This window comes from Megalops cyprinoides, chromosome 21 (assembly GCF_013368585.1).
Source record: "Megalops cyprinoides isolate fMegCyp1 chromosome 21, fMegCyp1.pri, whole genome shotgun sequence".
NCBI lineage: Eukaryota > Metazoa > Chordata > Actinopteri > Elopiformes > Megalopidae > Megalops > Megalops cyprinoides.
The window spans coordinates 11,422,134-11,444,780 of record NC_050603.1 but is presented as its reverse complement, the minus strand read 5'-3'; the positions used below and the strand labels follow the sequence as shown (position 1 = coordinate 11,444,780).

At 46.5% G+C, this 22,647-nt stretch overlaps 1 protein-coding gene across 2 annotated transcripts in view; it reads left to right on the top strand.

Moving 5' to 3' along the window:
- LOC118796248 (ephrin-A3-like) overlaps positions 1-21,571 on the top strand; it is a 52,690-nt gene extending 31,119 nt beyond the window's left edge. Inside the window, exons 2-5 of one of the 2 annotated variants that reach the window (XM_036555056.1) lie at positions 14,727-15,013; positions 15,868-15,933; positions 17,176-17,253; positions 20,577-21,571. In XM_036555056.1, coding sequence (XP_036410949.1) covers positions 14,727-15,013; positions 15,868-15,933; positions 17,176-17,253; positions 20,577-20,695 — 550 coding nt within the window. In that variant the 3' untranslated portion in view covers positions 20,696-21,571. The remainder of the gene's footprint in view (positions 1-14,726; positions 15,014-15,867; positions 15,934-17,175; positions 17,254-20,576) is intronic. The other variant, XM_036555057.1, reaches the window with a different exon arrangement.
- Positions 21,572-22,647: the final 1,076 nt, after the last annotated feature.

The following is a 22,647-nucleotide window of genomic DNA, read 5'->3' as shown; positions in this document are numbered from 1 at the left end:
GAGTAAGAATAGGAATAAGAGTCATTCTTCTATAGGGTCATGACAGTCAAGGTCTCTTCACTGAATCTGTGTACAGCCACATGATCCAAGTGTCTGCCATCATTTTCATAGAAGAGATCCGTTATTCAGTCTAACTGACATGTGCATTGTCCTTAACTTAGAGTAAGAAAGCTTGGCGAGTGTTCCTTTTTTATTGTTATGCAGCATCACATGCTTGGCATCAACTGAAATCAAATGTAAGCATTTAAAAATGTAACACTTGCTTGAATCCGTCCTTCAAAGCTGAGGACAAAGTGCTTTTCTGTTAATTTGTTGTGCTTTTTTCCCCCTTTAATTAACAATGTGTTTTTGGAATCATCAATTGTATGTATCAGTTGTATTCCTGCGGGAGTGCTGAAGTGAGACAAATGCAATGCTCTGTTACTCACATGCAGCCAGTGGCGGTTTCTTTGCACAACAAGTTACACAGCACACTGACATGCAGCGGTCACTCATTGGAGGAGGAGCACTATTCCACTGATGTCATCTAAGCAACTTGCAGGTGCCTGACCAATCACAGCGTGCCTTAGAGCGGTGAGAAAAATGCAACCCTGGCTGACCCACACATCCCCGGTGAAACAAAGCTAATTTGTTCGGCCACTGTAAAATTCCAGTCATTGTCAGCAAAAGACATGTCCAGTTTCAAACCCGGGCTATAAAGCTCAGCCTGCACTCAAAGCAAATGCCTTGCCGGCAAAATCACCCGGGACCCAGCCGTTAAATTTAATATGGGTAGTAATTATTTAAAAGGCTAGCGATTTCTTTGTTACTTGGTGTATCAGTGGTCATTTTGTCACTGCGCTGTTTCAGACAGTTGTGGATTTTACTGCAAGTGTATCTCTTTCTCCCCAGAAGAATGGGTCTTTTAAATTCTCTATCTCTCTCTTCCTCTTGTTCTCCCTTTCTCTCTCTCTCTCTCTCTCTCTCTCTCTCTCTCTCTCTCTCTGTCTCTAAAAGTGCTACATTGGCATGACTATAGAGGCTGAGTACAGCCACGGACAAAAGCTGAATTAACAGAATTATGTCAATGCTTCGAAAGAGAAAGGCGTAAAAATCAGTTGCCGATAATCAACAATTACGTGTGCATCTACTTCCCCTTCTTCTATAAAAAGGGAGAGCTCATCAGGGTTTTTTTGTGTGCCTCCCCCCCTCGTACCCATTCTCCCTCTTGGTGTCTCGGTGTGTCAGCAGTGTTTAGTGAAGTGACTCTGAAGAGTACGACTCCCCGCTGGGCAGTGAAAGGGGCGGGGGGAGGAGGGGTGGCGGGTGAATGTCCGTCTGGGACAGTAACAACGAGATATGAAGGAAGGAGGAGTGGAAAGTGAGGAGTACAGGGCAGGAGACTCGGAGGAAAGTGACATTCCCTCCGGTAACAGCCCTCATTCCGTTGTTGTTATTTCTTCCGCCATCTGTTAAGGCGAGGGTCTCATGGGGGGGGGGTGCAGAGGCGCTGATTTGTCGCCTCGTTTGTCGGCGTTCTGGGTGGAGACGCACGCTTTCTGTCACCCTGCTAAAAAGGCCGTTTTCAATTTGAATTTGAATTGGAAAAGATGGAGGGTGAAGGAGAATATGTTACGTTCCCTTTCAGAGGTGCGGCTTTGAAAGCTTTTGGCAACACCAGGGCAGTCGCGCCATTGAATATGAACTGGAAGAGGACAGGGATGAGAGAGAGGAGGGGAGAGAGAGTGATAGAGAGAGAGAGAAAGAGAGAGAGATACCAAAAGAATGATTTGCATGCAGGGGACTGAGAAATGAAAGGAGGGGTTCCAGGCAGGAGATGAAAAGACAGGAATATGGATGGATAGAGAGAAAGGAGAAAGAGTGGGACAAGCTGACTGGGAAAGGGAGTGAAATTATAACAGCAACTGAATGAAATAATAACAGTCACCTAAGGCGAAGGGCAGAGTGAGAAGGACAAAGCGAATAGGGCATTTCAGGAGCGTGCGGAGACAGCAAGCAATGTGGAGATGGACAAAGGTGAACAAAGGCAGCAGATAAGGCAGCCAAGGGAGAGTAAAAGAGAAGGGAGAGAGGGGTGCAGGTAAACTGGTGTTTTAGGACCAGTGGGAATGGCTGCACATGCTGTCTCCACGGCGAAGGCCCGCTGACTCACTCCGGCTGCCATTTTACTCGTTAATGCCTCGCTCCCAGGGGGAACGAGGGCAGTGTGTGTGTGTTTCAGGGTTGGGGAGGTTAATGCTTTTTTCATCCTTGAAATTCTGTCGTCCCCCGCCCCCCAACCCCCCCCCCCCCCCCCCCCCCCTTTTGCTCTCCCTCTCTCGCTCTCTCTCTCTCCTGTTATCAAACCTGCAGAGTCTGAGAGGTGCAACTGTACTGAGCAAATACCCTCACTTTGCCTCCTGTCTTGCTCTCCTTATATCAGATGGGGCTTCGGCAGCCTGACAGAGAATTGGGAACTCCCCAAAGCCCCTACATGAGCCGTGCTCACCCACCATGACTATGAATTTCACACTCAGTTAAACTTAAACCCCTCTGCCACCGCCATTGATCTCGACATCACCCATAATTCCCCCTCTCTTGTTCTGAACTGGATCCCTTCCACTCCCACTCCTCCTTCTCGTTTCTCTGCCTTTGATGGAGGCCAGGATGGAGTGGGGTTGGGATTAGGGTCGGGGGTTGGGGCAGGGGGTTCACGGAAGAGGTGGTCACCTCAAAGATGTGAGGTCTGCAGGGGTCCTCAGGTTTCAACAGGGCAGTGAAATATCTGCTTAGGTTAGGGTTTGACGTGGTAGTAGTACCCCAAATGGGCACTACTGTAACCTTACAATGTCAAACCTTGTGAAATTATATATGGCATGGTCTAGATGGATCACTGGCAAATACCACTGTCATTTTTTGTATGAGTTGAGTTCAAGAGTCAAGCTTGGTTTATTGAGTACTGACAAATGAACAACTACTAAACCCTGAACAGAGTGAATCTTCATCATTATGTTTCTGAACGTTTTGTGCACAGTTAAAACATATTGCACAGATCTGTCTACTCATTTCGTGAATGTAGCTCATGGTGAGGCGTAATGAGGTTGTTAGCACACTAACTAGCTAGCTGCTTTGGTCCTGGCTTTGACAGGCTTTTTATGCCCTGGAGCAAAAACGCACAAAGTCTGTAAATTAAGTAAATGAAAATGACTATTGTTTATGTTTGAAAGGGTTACATGGTGCGTGTGTAATTTGCCTTGGACAACCAGTCTGAGACCGTGCTGTAATGTGTAATGGAGGCTCTTGAATTTAGGGCTTGGCTCAAGTGTACTTGCCGCCAAAATCAGAAAGCATTCAAAGCTTATCTGCAACTCAAGCACAAAGATGAGATCTTCACTGAGTGGTTTTAATCCAGTCTAGGAATGTCTATACAAACAGATGTCAGAAATAAGCACACCAAAGAAGTGTGTGTGTGTGTGTGTGTGTGTGTGTGTGTGTGTGTGTGTGTGTGTGTGTGTAGAGGATAGCCTCTTAAATCCACTCCAGCTGACAGTAAGATGCTCCCGTGTCTCTGTTTCTCCATTATAAATGATTATAGTATACATTCTTTTTTCCCCACACGGTTTCTGTGTTTAATCTCAAAGTGTAATTACGGCTCCTAACAACAGCCTTATAGCATTTTAAGGGCAGCGTGTAATCCCTTCTCTCTGCTGTCATATACTCATTACCTGTGATGTCATTTCTGCCAAATTACCTGCAACTTGAGAAGTAATAGAAAGGCCCAAAGGGATGCTGAGCTCGGTCTTATGTTGTGTGTAATGTATCCTCCAAACTGGATGGCTCACATGGCAGTAGCCAGAGCACATTGGAGTGTAATAGAGGTCAACGTGGGGCCGCCACACGGATTTGCAAACATGCCGAAGTCTGTGTACAGGCGTGTGGTGTGTCCATTAACCCTGTGTCCACCCCATGTTCCCACTTGTCTTGCGTTGCTCAAGATGCAGGAACATCGCGTTAATATTTCAATATTGCGGCCGGTTTTCTCGGCGCGAACCGGTCTGTCCGTGGAACGCTCCCTCCCTTCTTCCCTCCCTCCCTCCCTCACGCTCTCTTTCTCTCCCTCATCTGCTTTTCTCATTCCCCTTCCTTATCTTTGTCCTTCCATCTGTCTCTCTTTCACGTTCCCATTTGAAGTTGCCTTTCTCTGGCTGCCTGGCTGTCTGTCTCTGACATCTCCCCACCGTCTGTCACACGCTCTCCCTCCGTTCCCATCCCCCCCCCCTCTTTTTTGGCGGCTGCTGCCGTACTACCTCTACACTGCTCCAGATGGTGGCGACAGCTGTCAATCACTCAGTCACTGCCGAAAGTGTGTGTAGCCGTGAGTGGAGTGCCTGCCTGACTCCGCTTTGACGCAAACTGTGCTCGCATACGCCCAGCAATACAAACTCCTCAGCTCACAGCCTGTGTACCACGTGCGCGCCACCATGCCCCAGCAACGCATGTGCTCAGTTTTCGCACAAGCTCCTGTCTCTGTCTTTCTCTCTTTGTCTCGCTCTCTCCCACTCTCTCTTTCTCCCACCCCTCCCTCTGTCATTCTCTATCTCAATTCAATGATGTTTTATTGGTAGGACAAACAAAAGCTGTGTTGCCAAAGCATTAACAGACAATATTCAATGGTAGTACACCTATATAGAGTAAAAGAAAACACACATATATTGGACGTACATTTTATGCAAGGATATATTCAAGAGACACACATAATGCAGATATCTCTCTGAATGTCTTTGAATCCATTTCTATTTCAGTTACTCTTCCTCTCTCTTCTTCTCTCACCATGCTGCTTCTTTGCCCACCTGATATTCCTTGTATTCCTCTCTCTCTCTCTCTCTCTCTCCCCCTCTCTCTTGTCTTTTCATCTCTCTGTCAGCCTGTTTAGATTCCTTGCATCCCTCTATCAGTTGAGCGGAACCTCTCAGAGGTTCTCTGAGCTACAGGGTAAGAAGCGCGGGATGATCTGGGAGAGAGGGTGGGAAGACAGGGGAGGAGAGAAAGCAGGAATGAAGGGAATGTCACAGTAGACATGAAGAGCAAAGCAGGGAGCACGTTGCATCATGGGAAATGTTTTTTTGCAGGCTGCCATTAGAGTCATTACGCAACAGGACATTTATTTAGTAAAGCTTTCAAAGGTCATAAACAGCAGCAGAAAGCATCCCGGATGCAGGTGTAGGCTTACAGTGAGTCTTAGTCTTCATCCAGTCCGCCTAAAACGTCACCTTACTCTCTTTCCGTTCCTCACTCATCTGCCCATCCTTTCTTTTCTCGTCATTTTTCAGCATTACGCCATTAGACCCGTTCCATTTCTCTTGCTGAATAATCTCAGCAATTATCTCTCAATTTCCCTCTCCCTCCCTCCCTTCCCTCCATCTCTTCCTACTTTCTGACTTCATATAAACCGTATCACTTTTCTTTATCTCTGCTCCTCTGCTGAATTTCCCATTTCCCCCCTTCTCCTTATCTCCTTATGGATCCATCCCTTCATCTCTCCCTCCTTCCCAGCCCTTGTCCTCCATCTCTTCCCCACCCTATCTGCACATCTCTCCCTCCACCTCTCCATTTCCAGTTGAAATGAAAACTAGCCTTTATTGGTCTGGCACATCCTTTGCTCTTGCCAGCACCTAACCACACAGAAGAGAAAACAGACCCTGGAAAAATAAGATTAAGTATATCTATCTTAAAGGCACCGGCCATGGAGCTCCAAGACCGCTCTGTATTTTTAGGTATAATTGCACATTTTACAAGCAATTTGAGTCGGTCTCTCACCCCTCCCCCAACCACACACACCCATGCACACACACACACACACACACGCACACACACACACACATCTTTCTCTCTGTTTCTCTCTCTCTCTCTCTCTCTCTCTCTCTGGCTCTCTGTGATCGTGAGTGAAGAGAGTGCAGCAGCCGGGGACATGATGTGACAGCGAGGCGAGCGTCTGCAGTAATTAACGCTAATGACAGCGGCTCCCTTAACGAGCTTTCTCTCTTCTGGTGCACGGGAGGAGCAGGGAGACAGCCTTCCCAGCTGGGGTGAAACTCCGCCATTCAGACGCAGGGGTCACCCGGCATTTAAATAGCTCCTTCTCTCTTTGTCTCGGTGACAGTGTTGGTTTTTCTGCACCTCAAGCATGCGACAGGAATTAGAATGATATGCAAGGATGAGCACTGGAGTGTTAGGTCATGCAGGCTATTATGCACTGCAGGCTGTTACGTTAGCAGTTGTGAGGTCAGGCAGGCTATTAAATTCTGTATGTCTTTATTGAGCATATTTGTCTCAGTGTATCTCTTGTATCTCTTCATACAAGTCTACGCCTTTTCACCTGATATTCACTGTGCACACACTAAGTATTCCCCAGATAAAGACAGCAAACAAAGCGACTGCCGTGTAGGTACACATGTATCCATTGCCTGTACTTCTGGGAATAGTTTAATATCTGTGTGTAATGTTTGAAATGGAGGCCTGGTCTTCTGCACTATAAAGCTGATTTTAATGGGCCTTTAATGAATGTCTGTGGAACAGGGAGCATGTGCCGTGCTACATCTCTGTAATCTACAATGCCCTTTAATCAGACTTTAGCAGCGTTATGCGCCGTGCACAAATGCTGTGTTTGACGAGATCGAGATCCGTTTTGTGAAACATTTTTTCACAGCTGACTCCACGCTACCTGAGCTTCGCCGTCCTCCATACGCGTGCACATGTTGTGATTGTGTTGGGTAGGCCCTCCCTCGCCATGCCACGCTGCCCCCCCCTCCCCCTACGCACGGTGTTATTATTCTACTGAGAAACGAATGAGAGCAGAACTTGTGATGGTGATTCGTGTAAGATGCGGGGCGCTCAAAACGAACATTCGGAACCCCCCCCCCCCGCCGCCCTTTCGCCGGGTGGACTTTCAACCGCCACAGAGGCTCAGATCAGACGCGGCTGCCAAACCCACAGCGCCGGCGTTAGGACAACTCTATGAATTATGTAAGGCCGCTGACGTCCCGCGGCATGCGGAGCTGGGAGCTCGAGGAGAGAGCCGTGTTAGCGCGGCCCGCGTCTGCCATGCGTGCGGAAAACTTAAAAGCGAGGCCCTCGGTTACGTCACGGCCCTCACAACAAAGAGAGGGGTCTGGCATTGTTCAATCCATTTCCAACACTTTTCAGTGAAAGGTGCTCTTGCTGAGGGCCAGGCAGGGCTCGGCGGCAGCGGCAAATGTAACAGCCCTCAATAGGCTGAGTGCCTTCCACACAAGAAAGGTTTTCTCTTTTTTTTCAGCCACTGATGGCTCTGAAATGTTTAGACTGCGCCGCGTTTTCATGGCTTTTTTCGCTCCTCCATTTTTCCGTCTCGCTCCCTCTCTGTTATGCCGATGTGAGTCAGTCTTCTTGTCTGCGCTGCTTCTCTGAGCACCGCGGTGGAAGGATATTCTATTGTTGTCGCATGCATGAGGTGAATAAAATATGAAACAAAACATTAGGGTGTCAATCATTTTTATTAATATGGAGCATATTTGTATAAGACAACGGGACCTGTCAGAGAGCGCTTTGAAATGCATAATCCGGAGAGGCAATTGCGAAAGCAATAAAAACAGTGTAATGTAAGACTTGTAACCAATACAGTCTGAGATTGCAGCCCCTCACACCTTTGAGTCAACATTGTGTGGTGAATGATACCGTGTCCCTTTGATGCAGGACAAAGGACAGACAAACAGACATGTCAACCCTGACAAGTCTGAGACTTAATTCATAATAATTTACAGTAAAATGGTTAACAAATGTAGGGCAGAAGTGATTTACACCATATACATGTTTACATAATATACATTTTCATACGACGTTACATTATTGTCATTTAGCAGATGCTATTATCCAGAGATTTTTACACAGGTTACAATTTTTACATGTTATCCATTTATAGAGCTGGATGTTTACTGAGGCAATTTTGTGTTAAGCACCTTGCCCAGGGGTACAGCAGGAGTGCACTAGTGGGGAATCAAACCAGTACCCTTTTGGTTACGAGCCTTTCTCCTTACCACTAGGCTACACTGCTGCCTTAATTCATGATAAAATAAAGTAGGTAATGTGGTATTGTAAAAGTAAGTATTATAAAAGTGATTTATACCAACGATATCCATTTTATATTGTTTTAAATGTGTTTGAAATGAGATCAGAGGTAAAGTAAATGGAGAAAACCATTGTTAGAGTGATTGAGTGTCTAATAAATGAGCCAGGCCGCGAGTGCCACGACAGCCTTTACAGCCACCTTTGCCTCTCTGATTAGGTGTTTTGTTTTAATTAAGCCTTCCATTAAAGTGTGAAGCAACAAATTAGCGATTACCACTAAGGCTAACACCTGAAGCGTGAACTCTCTTAAAGGTCCCCCCAGACCCGTACGTACAGGCGAGTAATACCAATACAAGCCATGACTCTGTATAGCCTTAAGGTCCATATACCATTGATGAAGTGTAAAGCCCAGAAAGTACCTTTCCCACAGCATTTATTCACTGTCAGCTCGGCCACCTCTTTTCTCCTACAGTGTTAACAAGCCTTACCGTTTAGAATGGTGTTCTTTATAGCCAGTCTACATGCGTCATTTTTGGAATCGTAGATTCTGAATGGACATTTAAAGGATAGTATACTTAGTCATTGCAAAAGACAAACAGCACACTTAGAAGTTGCCAGTCTCATTGGTAGCATTGCAGATCCCACACAAACAGACCTCTTATTCCCTAATGTTATTTCTCTAAAGCATGGTCAGTGCTTTACTATATTCATTTGACCCCTATGTCACTGGAGATGGAAATAACACGTGTGGAAATGAAAATATTTTAAGCTTTAAACCTGTGGAAGGTGCTGGGTTGGATGTGCCAAGCTTGTACTAAGTAGATAAGATTGTGTTTGTATTACGTTGGTAATAGGGCAACACCTACATATCTGCATTAAGTGATTACTTTGAGTAATGAAGAACTGTGTAACACCTGTGCATTCCATGCTGATTCAAAGTGCAGTGGATATTGTTCAGTTGTGCAGGGCTGGTTTCAGGGGTCAGGTTAAGGGTAGAGATTGGAGCTGAGACAGAGCTACATATCTGCAGTTACATGAACCTTAAAATCATGTTTCACTTTATTGTTTTGTAATAAGATGTAATTACATATTAGCTACATGGAAGTTGCAATGTAATTACCCTAAGAAAGTGTGAAAGTGTCACTGGTGGCCCTTACGTGGCTGATGCACAAAACCCAGTACTTTCATTGAGGTAAACCCTTTTGGAAAACGATCTAGAAACTGACCTTTGCAATGAGCTTCATGTAGTAGACAGAGTAAATTATTCAGGAGCAGAGTAGGTTTATCTAATATGGCATTTTTCAGGATGACCTGCTGTCACCTTTGGAACCATGTAAGATCAAAATGTCCGCCATTCCTTTTTTGCAGCCATCCTCTTCATCTATCCATGGCATCCCCATTCTCTGTTATGCGCTTTCCAGTGCCAAAAAGCAAACACTTTGAGCTGGCCATGCATGGTTTGCTTTGACTGCATTAACAGGGCCCTTAAAGAGACTGTCGGTTTTTACCATCTGAACAAATATTAGCGCGATGCAAATTAAGTGCTTGATTTGAGGTGCCGTGCTGTGTGTTTATGTTAATGGTCGGCACGGAGATAAAAAAGCAAGCGTCGTGTTTGCCCTCTCCCAGCCAAAGGTGGTGAAGCGCGGGGGACCTCTGCGCTCAGCTGGAGAGAGCAGCCTCATTATCAGACGAGGGGTCAGAGGAGCGGGGTTTATGGAAGTGAACGCTTCGCTGAGCTCCATTCCCTCTAATGAGGAATGTCCGTTTTCTCCCGGCTGCCGCTTTCTGGGGGTGGTGGTGGGTCACTCGCCATGTGGATTCAGTGTATTTGTTTCACTAATTAACTCTGATACTTTTAACTCTCACCCACTCACACTGTGTGTGCGCATGCCTCTGTGTGTGTGTGTGTGTGTGTGTGTGTGTGTGTGCGTGTGTGCGCGCATATGTATGCGTGTGAGAGAGAGTTAACGTACAAGCCTGAGGCCCTGTGACGTATTTCAGTTAAATAACTTTTCAATAATTCACCAGTGTCTTTGCTGAGAGAACGTTGGAGAGTGAGACACACACACACACACACACAGAAAGAGAGCGATGGAGGGAGAGATGAGGAGGAGGAAGAGTGGTAGGAGGACAGAGGGAAGGAGACGAGAGAATGCAGACTACTCGGAGGGTGTTCAGGGCAGACTGAACACAGCCTGTGTTTTCCTTGTGGGGCCATTTCTCATGGAGCGTGGAAGGACTCGATTTACATTCATCAGAGAAAATGCCTTCGCCACACTCAAGAGAATGAGCGGAAGACAGAGCTGGGTCTCAGTCACAGACGTTCACCACTTACACTGCATTCGCGCTTTGGCAACACAACAGATCCTTCATGCCAATGAGGCTTATTGTACTTGGAGAGGGAAGAGAGATGCTCTTTTCGTGTAGGATTGTTCTGAATCACTGTTGCATTTTTTTGTTGTTGTAAGCACAGACTCCATTGATTATTATATTTTTCACATCTCATTAAGTTATGTGATACATCTTCTGAACCGAGGTGTTTTTCATCAGATGCTCTCTTTGTTTTCGGGTTGGATCGGGAAACCTGATTCCCTTTTTGGGTTTTGTCCAGCAGTTATGTCATCAGTGACAGTGATCAAATGATCAGCCTCAGGGACATAGTATTACCTGCCGTCTTTGTCATTATATTTCACGCTCTCTCTCTCTCTCTCACACTCCCTCTCTCGTTCTTTCACTCTGTCCTCATGACCTAGTGCCTGTTGCACTGTGAAATCTCACTAACATCCCCCTCTTGTTAGAATGCAAATACACCCTAGAGTTGCCAATGCGGCGTTGCCATGGCAACTCGGAACGCTAAACCAGCCATCCTCCATATTTAGCATGGACCTTCTGGCAGAGGGCTTGTTACATTGCGTTGCATTACAGTTGGCATTTAGCAGACGCTCTTACCCCGAGCAACTTACATAGGTTACAGTTTTCCATGTCATCCATTTATACAGCTGGATATTTTACAGAGGCAACTGTGGGTTAAGTGCCTTGCCCTACAGCAGCAGTGCCCTGGTGGGGAATCGAACCAACAACCTCTATATAACAAGCCCCTCTCCATTGCATTATACTACACTGCCGCTTGTTCCAAAGGTGCTCCCATACTGACCAGCAGGGGGCAGAGCAAGATTTGATAGCTTGACGTGTAGAAATGTGAGTAGAAACATCAGCAAACAGAATATTTCAGCACTGTTAGCCACATTAACGCTGCATTAAAAAGCTGTTTAGCTACCTAGCGAAGTTATTGTCTCAGTGATCACAGCTGAGTTACTCAGTAACTATCTAGTTAACTACCTAATCTTATGATCAACAAGGAATTCTGTGCATTACAGTTTAAATGACAGAGAGAGGTGTTCTCAAGTGGCTTACTCAACAAAGAGCTCGTCTTGAGTGCAGACTGAGGCCTATGCCCTGGGTTTGCAACTGGTAACATCATTGGACATTAAAGACCAGAAGCCCGCAATGGTGTAACAAAACATATCCTTCAGCCGAGGTCCCATCGTCACACTGCTCTCAGCACCCTGCAGCTCGTCAGGTGCCTGTGAGTTTCCTGAGTCACCAAGAAAATATGAATGCCACTGCTGCTATCATCAGTGATAGCTTGAGTAGAGCTGAGATGAGAGGCCTCTCAGAGCGTACAATCTTATTCTTTCTTCTGCAGTAGTTATTGTTTTTTTGCACAGTGCATTTGTATGTGCCGGCATGAGTACTGGTACTCGCTCACTGTAGTTATGCATCTGCATTTCATATTGGTACTCTCATGCTGTACTTGCATATATCGCTGTGAACAATGCTAGTCTCTCACTATACTTTTAAACAACGGTATGAATATGAATAGTGTGAAGATTTACAGCCGATCGTGGTTATTGGCATGTGCTGCAGAAGTCTCTCCTTTTTCTATCCTTTCCTCCTACTCTCCCCTCTCTGTGGTGTCCAGCAACCTTCACTATGTAACAGTCTCTCTTAGAAATAAAAGGAAATGATGCAAAAAAAAAAGAAAGTGAGATAGGGAGGCAGAGAGAGGGAGCTCAGAACATCACCTCATTTGTTTTCCACTTCAGTTCATCCCTCGGGAGAGTGTGTATCTCTTTCTCTCCCCCCCCCCCCCCCCTCTGTTCCTCTCCCTTTCTCCATCCCTCTCTCCCTCTCTCTCTCTCTCCCCCCTCTCTCTCCCTCTGTCCCTCTCCCTCCCTTTCTCCATCCCTCTCCCTCTCTCTCTCTCTCTCTCTCTCTCTCCCTTTCTCTCTCTCCTTCTCCTCTTCTCCCTTGTTGGTTTTATTAATAGTTACCGGTATGCTCACTCTCTCACTCCCGCCCTGCCTCTTTTACTCTTTATACATCTGTGTGCCTCACTTCCTCTGTGCCAGCCTCCCCTCTCCCTTTGAGATTAAAATCACTCCCGCTCTCTCCCCTTTCTCTCTGTCTCCCCTTAGGCCTTAACCTGCTACCCCCCCCAACTGTCACTTAGAATAATCCCCCCCCCCCCCCCCAATATTTCTGTCTGCATCTGAGGACATTGTGATGTAACATGCTGGCCACATGTACAGTATGTGCATGGATCTCCCCCAGAGCAGTACACCCCCCACCCCATCCCACCCGCCCTCCCCCCCATAACTTCACTGTCAGCTTCTCCACCTCCTCTCTCTGTCAGTTGCCCCCAGCAATGAAAAACTACTCGTGCCTCTTTTCCCAAATGCTACTCCACATTTGCATCCATGACCCCCTTGGTGTGCCCCTCCTCCTCTCTGTGCCCCTCGTATTGCTTCCTCAGTTACCCCACTGTGCCGTGCTCTGTAGAAACACGGATCAGACGAGGGACTGGTCTCATTATCCTCATAAAACTGAACAAAAAAAAAAATCTTTCATCTTATTTCCCAGAGAAAGAGATTGGTGGTGGAGCAACAAAAGTCTCTTTCCTTGTGTGTGTAAAATAGAGAAAGGTGAAATAGGATTTTAGGGATAGAGAAAGAATATAGAGACAGAGAAGAGAAAGGAAAAGATTTAAGGAGGTGGAAAGAAAGAGGGGTTATGGTGGTATTTTCCTCATTTGATAATTGAATAATATTCTCCCAGGAGAGCTGACCTAGAAGAGTAAGAGACAGAGAGAGAGAGAAACAGAGAAACAGAGAGAGAGAGAGAGAGAGAGAGAGATTTGGCCCGTTGCAAAATAGAGCTACTGACACCTACTGTTTTGTCTGTGCCATTGCAGTTGAGGAAGTGTTTACCCTGCAATATGATTACTCTCCTATTTTTTGCAAGTATATGTAAGTGCAAGTTGCTAAAAAAAACATGTTTAATCTTGGAAAGATTCATGTCTCTGTATAATGTTCTGTCTTATGAAAACACAGTGGTTTGTGCAAAAGTTAGCAACAAGGAAAGAGTTTCCATCTGTTTCGTTGTGGTTATTTGCTACATCTGTGAGATTCACTGTGGTTCTCTGTTACATCTTGTAGTGTGTACCCCCATCCACCATGTCCAGTCTCTGCACTGTAGTTTTGTAACTGATGTTTCCAAGGAACTTTGGACACACTTTCTCTTCTCCAAAAACAAAACCTCCACAAGTTTACACTTAGACATAACTACTTAACTGGGGAGGCCTGTGGAAACAGTACTGTATTAAAATGCAGTTTGTACACCAGAGGTGTATAGTTAAGGGAATACTGAATGGCCACTGAGTGATCTTTCTTTTATATTCACGTCATTTACAGTATTTTCCGAAAAATCTGTAAATATTTCAGTATTTGTTCATATATAAACACAACACACATATAAATGTTTGTGTTCTCGTAATTGACATTATCAGGGAGTTTCAACTATGAGTAATATTTGTTATTTGGCATGATGTTCCCTGTCATTGTTAAATGTTAAAAGGCTGGTAGTGGAAGTCTGTGCTGAAAACTCTGTGATTGAAAGGGCTTTTATTGTGTCTGCATCTGTAGAATCTGGACAGCCAGTGTTTTCTTCATTTTGTGATGAATAAATCGCTGTGATGCATTAAAGTGTACGCTTCACAACTAATCAAATAAAGTCACATTACAGCTCAAAATCTCTCATTTTCTCTCCCTCTCTCTCTTTCTCTCATTCTCTCCCTCTCTCTGGGGTTGATGGAAGCACTTTATTAAGGCAGAGATTTAATGCAGAACAACAGAAAAGGCATGCGGGTTTCATATCAGCAATACAGAGCAAGTCTCAACATATACCCTCCATGATTTTCCTCCTCTATGATTTTCTGTGGCAGAAAAATCCCCTTTCCCTAATAACAAACAGAATCAGGTTGAGACAGGAGTTCTGGCAGCAGAGGTTGGTGTCTACTTCTATTTGGCCTCTGATATTCCCTTTGTGTGTCCATGTGTGGAATAGGATAAGCAGTAACTCTCTGTTTTGATTGGCTCGTTGTTTTCTTCTGTTGGATATCTGACCCAATATTTGTCATTGTTCAGAAGTCTGTCTTGCAGAGTCTTTTCACAGCACCTTATCTTCTCTTGCCTTTTGATGCTACTTTGTAAGACCTTATAGTTTTCTGTAGGTCTGCGCTGTTAGGGCAAGCTCGTCCTTTGTTAATTGATTGGCTGATTGATCGGCTGCTTGTCTTCCAGCTTGCGCAGGGAGGGCTACACGGTGCAGGTGAACGTGAACGACTACCTGGACATCTACTGCCCGCACTACAACAGCAGCCAGCGGGGGCTCAACGAGCAGTACGTCCTCTACATGGTCAGCTACCGTGGCTACCGAACCTGCGACCCCAAGCTGGGCTTCAAGCGCTGGGAGTGCAACCGCCCACACGCCCCCCACGCGCCCATCAAGTTCTCCGAAAAGTTCCAGCGCTACAGCGCCTTCTCCCTGGGATACGAGTTCAACGTAGGCCACGAGTACTACTACATCTGTACGTATCTGAGCTGTATCTGTGCGTGTCACTGTAGTGCACTACGACACCTGTGAGTTTCTCTGTGGTTCTCTGCTGCATCTGTGATTATCAGCGTAGCAGATGATTACACAGTACCTTTGAGGTGTTTTACAGTAGTACACAACTGTAGTGAACAAGTTCACTGTCATGTTTTTTTTTCTAGAACAACACTACATCTGTGAGAGTCAGTGCAGTACATAACTACCCCAAGGAAGTTTGCTGTGATGTTTTTTCTAGTACAACACTACATCTGTGAGAGTTTGGACAGTATACAGCACCATCCAGGAGACTCACTATGCTTCTATCTAGTATGGTGTTTCATATGTTGGTTCTGTGGTGCACACTATTACTTCTGTGAATTTTATGTTTTTTTACCTGTGCAGCCAGTGAGCTGGTGATTTTTACCCTTAGTGCACAATTCTACGTATCTGACGATTCAGTTTTGTAGTCTTATGTTATTGCATTCAACTTTTACTGCTGCTTTAATGAATTTCAGTGCTGAATCTGCTTTCTTAGTATCAAATTACTCTCTGCTTTCATAGGTTAAATATGGAACACTATACTTTTATCCTAGTGTTACAACTCTAAATTGCAAAGCAGCCATACTGCTCTGGAACAATAACAATTGCCAGGAGGGAATGATTATGGAAGATTATAACAATTATCTCTGTGAGTTTCACATTTTGATTAGTGTGTAGCCATATTCAGTCATTTGAGTATGAAATTATCACCGTTCCGCTCTTCCTCTGTATGTAGCTGCACTGATGCAATATGTCCAGTGACCAGTAGGTGGCGCATGGATGATACGTGTGCCACTCGCTTTGTCGTTGCAGCAACGCCCACCCACCACCACGGCCACAGCTGCCTGAGACTGAGGGTGTACGTCTGCTGCTCCGCCAGTGAGTGTCCCTCCTCCGTCCCCCCGTCCCCCCTCCCTGCAGCCTGTCTCACAGCTCTGGCCCCTTGCCTGTGCGGCTTCCTGTCTGGGAGTCTTGGCGCTGACTCTCTCGTGTGCCAGTCAGTGCCTCCAAGTCTGTCATTTGTCTGCCGTCACCGTCTCTGTGTCAGTGTGCGTCGCTTCGACTCCTGTCTGTCACCCCCCCCCCCCCCCCCCACCCCCCCCTCAGTTTGTTTGTCATCCTAGTTTGTCACACTGGACTCTGAGTACGCTGTCCCCTCATGAAGATACAGGCGCCTCTTGTGCCAAATCGTTGGTTCCTCTTAATAAATGTAAAATGTAAAATTACCCTGAAATAAATGTACAGCTGGAAGGCATCAAGGTGTGCATTCCTGCGCGTATGATCTTACCTATCAAAAGGACAAATAAGGTCATACGTATTTTTAAGATAGACCAGAAAACACACTTTTTAGTAGTTCAGCCCTGTGTTCAGCTGGTCAGGCTGGTACACACAATATCCAGTAGCTGACTGATAAACACAGTGCTCAGGCAGCCACACCCGGTGTTCAGTAGCCCGGGATGTGCAGGAAATATATTCCATCAGTACAGGCGGGGGAAATGTTGTGTTTGAGTTAGCGGTGGCCCAGGCATTAAAAAGAGAGTCCAGGTCACCTGTGGAGGTGTGATTAGCTGTAGCAGCCGGCCCAGCCCTGCGGTAGAGGACTGGTTCCACAGTGATAGGCCGTGCTATTTTTATTCCACTAGCCTTTCCCCTATAGCACTTTTATCCAGCCCAGTGATGCAAATTCACCTCCTTCTCTCTCTCTCTCTCTCTCTGTTTCTCTCCCTCTGCCAGTGTTAATCTATTCGAGTGTCAGGGCAGTCAGTTACTGTGTACACATTACGTTAACCCCTCTCTTTGTGTCAGTATTAATCTGCTGTGGGGTGCGGCCAATCTGACTGTATAAGCATATATCATAGCAACCATATCTCACCACTGCCAGTGGCGCTCAGCCGGTCTGCCGGCCTGTAACGTGTTGTATTAACCCCATTCCTCTCCGCGGAGCTCTCTGTGTCCGTGTCAGTTCTAATCCTCCTCTGTGTCCAGTGGTTCTGTCCTTGTGCATCCCATGTCCACACTCCATCGTTTGATGAAGTTTTTTGATGCGTTCTCGGTGTCTCGGTCAGCGGGTGGGTGTTGCGCTCTCTGGGTTAACCCCCCCTCCCTCTCTGTGTCTCTCAGCCTCTCACATAGTCGATGAGTCTCATCCCACCGCGTCAGACTACACTCTCAGACCCAACATCAAAATACACAATATAGGTGAGTGCCCCCCCCCCCCACCAGTCCGACTCTCTCTCTCTCTGTCTTTGTCTCCCTCTCTCTTTCCCTCTTTCCTTGTCACCTGCTCATCTCATAGTCACTCCCTTTCTCAATATGTCATTTTAGAAATAAAAATAATAAATATGTCCAAAAACAAAATATCAGCGCATTACATGATAGATAATGTCAAAATTTTGTGAGGCAGAAACATGTACATGCACAAGTAAATCTGGCTGGATATAACCAGATCCCCCCAGTCTGTACTCTTATATTAAAATATACAGCTGTGCAGAAGGGGTTACAGTTTTGTTGTATGTATCCGGTTAATAAAACTGGATATGGTTCTCTGAGATTTCATATTTCCTAACCATATCTCAAGCTGACTGAAAAAAAGGCCAAAGCCTTTCTCTGTCTGGTATCCTCAGAACACCTCGCCACCCAGTGCTGAAAGGATGTTAACAGAGAAATCTGTCTCCTCCTTATCTACGGGACTGAGTCATTTGGTCCAGGCAGTGGCTAAACACCATAAATCAGGCCCTTTCTCGCTGCGCCCCTCTCCCCTGCTCCCTCTCTGCCTCTGTGCTGCTCCCCCGGAGCTGCTCCACAGGGGTGTGTGTAATCGCTGGCCCGCAATTGCGGCGCTCCACGTCTCATAGCGCGCTGGTAATAAGGCTCGTTAGCGTCCTTTTTTTAAAAAAAAAAACGCAGGCCCAGTGGAACTCACTTTCGGCTCAAATGGGTTTGATCAGCGCGACGTGGGGCTTACCCGAGCACAGCATGGGAGGCGACCCCAGCCGTTTGCACCCTCTCTGTCTCTCCCCCTCTCTCTCCCTCTGTGTCTCACTCTCCCTCTCTCTCTGTCTCTCCCCCCCTCTCTCCCTCTCTCTCTCTCTCTCTCTCTCTCTCTCTCTGTCTCTCTCTCCCTCTCTCTCTCTCACACACACACACCCTCTCTCTCTCTCTCCCCCTCTCTCTCCCCCTCTCTCTCTCTCTCTCTCTCTCTCTCTCTCTCTCTCTCTCTCTCCCTCTCTCTCTCACACACACACACCCTCTCTCTCTCTCTCTCTCTCTCTCTCTCTCTCTCTCTCTCTCTCTCTCTCTCTCTCTCTCTCTCTCTCTCTCTCTCTCTCTGGCCCGGCGTACACTCGGGACGCTGCCCAATTGAATCAATGTCTACCGGAACCCCCACTCAGCCACTTCCCCAACTCTCGGAAATCCAAGTTTCCACCGAACCTTAATGGCATACCGAAAGGCTAAAATGTTGCCCGGGCGTTTCGTGTCGGGACGCAATCAATCAATTGCATAAAGTGTATTATTGAGCAAGTTAACAGCAGAAATAGATCGTTATATAGCGCTGCGGCCCCCATACATATCCCTTTCCTAGAAAGGATATGATTCATTTCTAGGACTGGAAATTTGTCACTTCCAGTAGTGAGGCTAAAAGCACGAAACCGAATAAAATGTAAATCCGAGACCCAGATGTGAACTGACAGCCCAGACAACAGACGAAAAGGGACACAATGGCGGAGTGCCAGACTCTGTCGCCCTCTGCGCTCCTGGAATGTGTACGTCGCCAGTGTGTCAATGCATTCCTGTTAAACACAATGATAAAGCGAAGGGCTCCAGCCCTCGTGAAAACGGTTAACATCACAGACGACTGATAAACAATTACGTAATACTGAGAAAAGCACCTTCACCCATCTTCCCCACTCTAAAAAGTCACGTGACCTGTGCACTGAAAGGCACCTGGGAATGACACATTCACAGAGACAGGGACCAAACATAAAGGCCCATGTCCGTCAGGACCAGATCATATAACATACAATTCTTAAATACAGCAAGATATCACAGTATGTAATCTACTTTGGAAATTCTAACTAATATCTGGTCAGTGTAAATTTTAAAGGATCATAAATACGGCTCAATGAATAATGTTAAGACAAACAAAGACGCTATGTAAGACCAAGATGGCAGACTGTAGACTTTGCACAGAAAGTTCCATCACCTGAACTTCGTTACCATTTGATTATTTAAATTATATTTCAGGCTCCTGATTTCATAGTCTCCTTGGTGATGAACAGTTTTGAGTGGAATGTTTGCCCTTTAAAACAGTAATAAACCAATATAGTACTAAAATGTGTAAAAAAATATTGTCAATTCCACTCATTGCTTGAGAGGGTGTTGAGTTGTTAAATAGGTTTGTGTATGTGGTTTTGTGGCCCCATTTTCTCAAGATGGTAACCAAGTTGGCCTCCTGAACTCCAAGGTTCCCATGTCCACTGCTCTTAGCCACCCTGCACCCAAACCCACCCCTGTCACATGACCATAATGCTTCAACCAACCACAGAACTGAAAATGACCACGGGAGCCACCGTGCCTGCAGATTCCTGTGTCTGCATCACGCAAGCCAGCATGCCCACACTAACACGCAGCCAGGAATGTGTCTGAACTGTCCCTTGTCACGCATTTGGTGGCAGACTCATAGCCGAACCGGTTCTGGCAGATTTTTCTCAGGGCAGAAAAACAAATTCCCCAGATAACCCCGACATGAGTAGACGTCTGGTACCCTCCTGCTGTCATCCTCCCTCTGTGTCTCCTTCTCAGAGCAGTTTAATTCCACGGTTCCCCATAGGAGGCAGGTGTAGGTCAAAGACCGTTACGCCCCCGCCCCTCCCTTTGTCTCCCTCAGTGTATCCCCCAGTGTTCTGTGTCTCACCTCTCTGCTCTCTGTCTGCTTGAAAGCAGTGTGTCACCTGCCACGGTGTCCTGTCTGTCTGTGGCCTTTGTAATAACTTTCTAAACTCTCTTTCTCCCTCTCTCTATCCGTCCTTTTTCATTGCATCTTCCACCTTTCCTCTCTTTTTTTCCCCCCAGCTCCCCCCTTTCTGTCTTTCCCTTCTCTTCTCTTCTCTCTCATTCTCTCTCTCGCTGTCTCTCCCACCCATGACTGCTGGTTTTAACTTAATAATAAGTCTATTTTATGACTCGTAATGTTTGTTTTTGACTTATTCCAATAAAACCAAGTTAAAATTCAATTAAATTCTCTCTCCTGCTCTCTCTCCTCCCCCACTCTCTCTCTCTCCCCCCCTTTCTCTTTCTCTGTCACTCTCTCTCACCCCTGATTCTCTCTCTCTATCTCTCTCCCTCTCTCTGTCCTGCAGTGTCTTGTGGTAGGGTCACGGTGTCCTTGGCACTGTGGGGACTCCTCTCTCTCACTGTCTCAATGCAGCGTGAATGTGTCGCGGCGTGGCGTCGGTCTCTGTGTTTCTGCTCTGAGGTTGTCACTCTCTCTCTCTGTCTCCCCCCCCCCCCCCCCCCCCCAGACGAGTTTAACCCCGAAATCCCCAAACTGGAGAAGAGCGTCAGCGGCAGCAGCCCGTCCCGCGACCGTCTGCTGCTGACCGTGGCCGCGCTCTTCCTCGCCGCCCTCTCGGTCTCCTAGCAACAGTCGCCGCGACAACGTCACGCCGACGGCCCGCCACCGGCCCCCAGAGGGACATGCCAGGAGGGGGGAAGGGGGAGGGGAGGTCTCGGGTTCGATCAGGGGAAGGAGCAGAACGAGGAAGGACAGGAACCAGGCAGGATGAATCTGAAGGACAGAGGAGGAGAACAACCACAACGAACGTGTTTCAGAACACATTACACACAACAGTGTATGATAAGCGCTTAACCTGCGGACGAGCCGTGTCCATGCAGATACAGCTGCAGGAGAGATAATCGTGGAAAACTGTGAAAGAATGAATGGATGAAATTAGCCACCTCTGATTGAACTGCACATGGGGAAAGACACAGAGCCCGCAACGTGATTGTGAGTTACTGTCCACGGGAGTGCTGACGTGTATGTGCGCAACATTCATGCTGAGACACCTGAACACCGTGCAGCAACACTCGCCTGTAGAAGTACAACACGTGTCTGTGTCTCGACACATAACATCAAGTGCGTTGAAACGTGTAAAGTGCACAATATGCTGGGAAAGATGAACAACATGTTGTGTTGCGCGCATACAACCACGCTTTCTGTAAAACCATTGGCAGCACATGTAGTCAACATGCGATATGCATGTTGGAGTACAACAGGACGTGTGTGGATTCTCCTCAAATGTGGCCCTCCATCTTTTACCTGCTGCTCAATGATCCAGTGATGCTCATACTGGATTACTGCGTCCCATTTCTCTCAACTTGGTAAACATGGAGCTGACATCGGACCTGTCCGGACTGGAGACGGGCCGGACCACGCTGAACTGCACCGGACTGGACTGGAATCGTTGTCATGATTGCTGTCATTTTACTTGTTTCAGTTCTTTTTGTAAAATAAATGGGAGGGAGCGATGAGTGTGAACCTTGATGGACTCGACCGTGTTGACTCTAATCGAAATCCCAGAGAAACTCAGTGAGTCAGCTCTTTTGTGCTCTAATGAGAGCAAGAGGAGCAGCGAAGGAGGTCCTGCTATTTGTCAGCACGCAGGCTGCTGGATCCTGATTTACCGTCGTTTCCCACAGAATAGCCTTCTTGCTGTGCCACGGTGATTAGTATGTTCCACTGCTACAGCGTGTTTTTCTCCAGAGTGGCCGTAGTCTTTGAAAACCGGTGTGAATGTGCAGGTTAGCAGCCTTTATTATTTATTTGCTTGGCATAAACCGCTTCCTCGGGGTGGCTTGCATAGCTTATGTTTTACACATTATCTGTTTAAACAGCAGGGTGTTCACTAATGCGTGTGCGTAAGTACCTTGCTCACAGGTTGCAGCCCCCGCGGACTCAAACCCGCAACTCCCCAGCCTCTTACGGAAACTCACTCATTTTAAAAGCCCACGTCTTTGATGAGTATTTAGAAAACATTGTTCTTTTAGCCTACCCCCCCCCCCCCCCCCCAAAAAAAAAAAAAAAACAGTGTATGGGCCAGAACAAAAGGATTTCTATGGAACCCAGTCAGCCCCAGAGATTTTTTGGTGGATAGCCAGTTGTAGCTCTGAGAAGTTCCACAGTAGTTGTTTCAGGGAGGCTGGGTAAACACAAGATATTTTTCTATATCTTCCATTATTTAACATATTCTCCATTTCCACAGGTGGGTATTTTCTGAACCAATTCAAGTCAAGCACTCTGTGCAAGGGTCTGTCAGGGATGTAAACTTGCTTGGATCCAGTTTGCTAACAAATGTACCAGAATGAATTCTCTAATCTCAAATTAAGTGGCAGTTTATGGCTTTAGTCAGACAAGTAAACTACAATCTTGATTTCCATCATAAGCCCAACTGCGTGTGACACCCTCCTCAGCTTGATTCAAAACTGTCACGAGTGCTTATGGCAGCTTTTTGTCCTGTTGATTGCAATTCACAGCTTACTACCTTATTACGGAACAGTTCTGTCAAGGAGGAATCCCTGTTTTTTTTTGTTTTT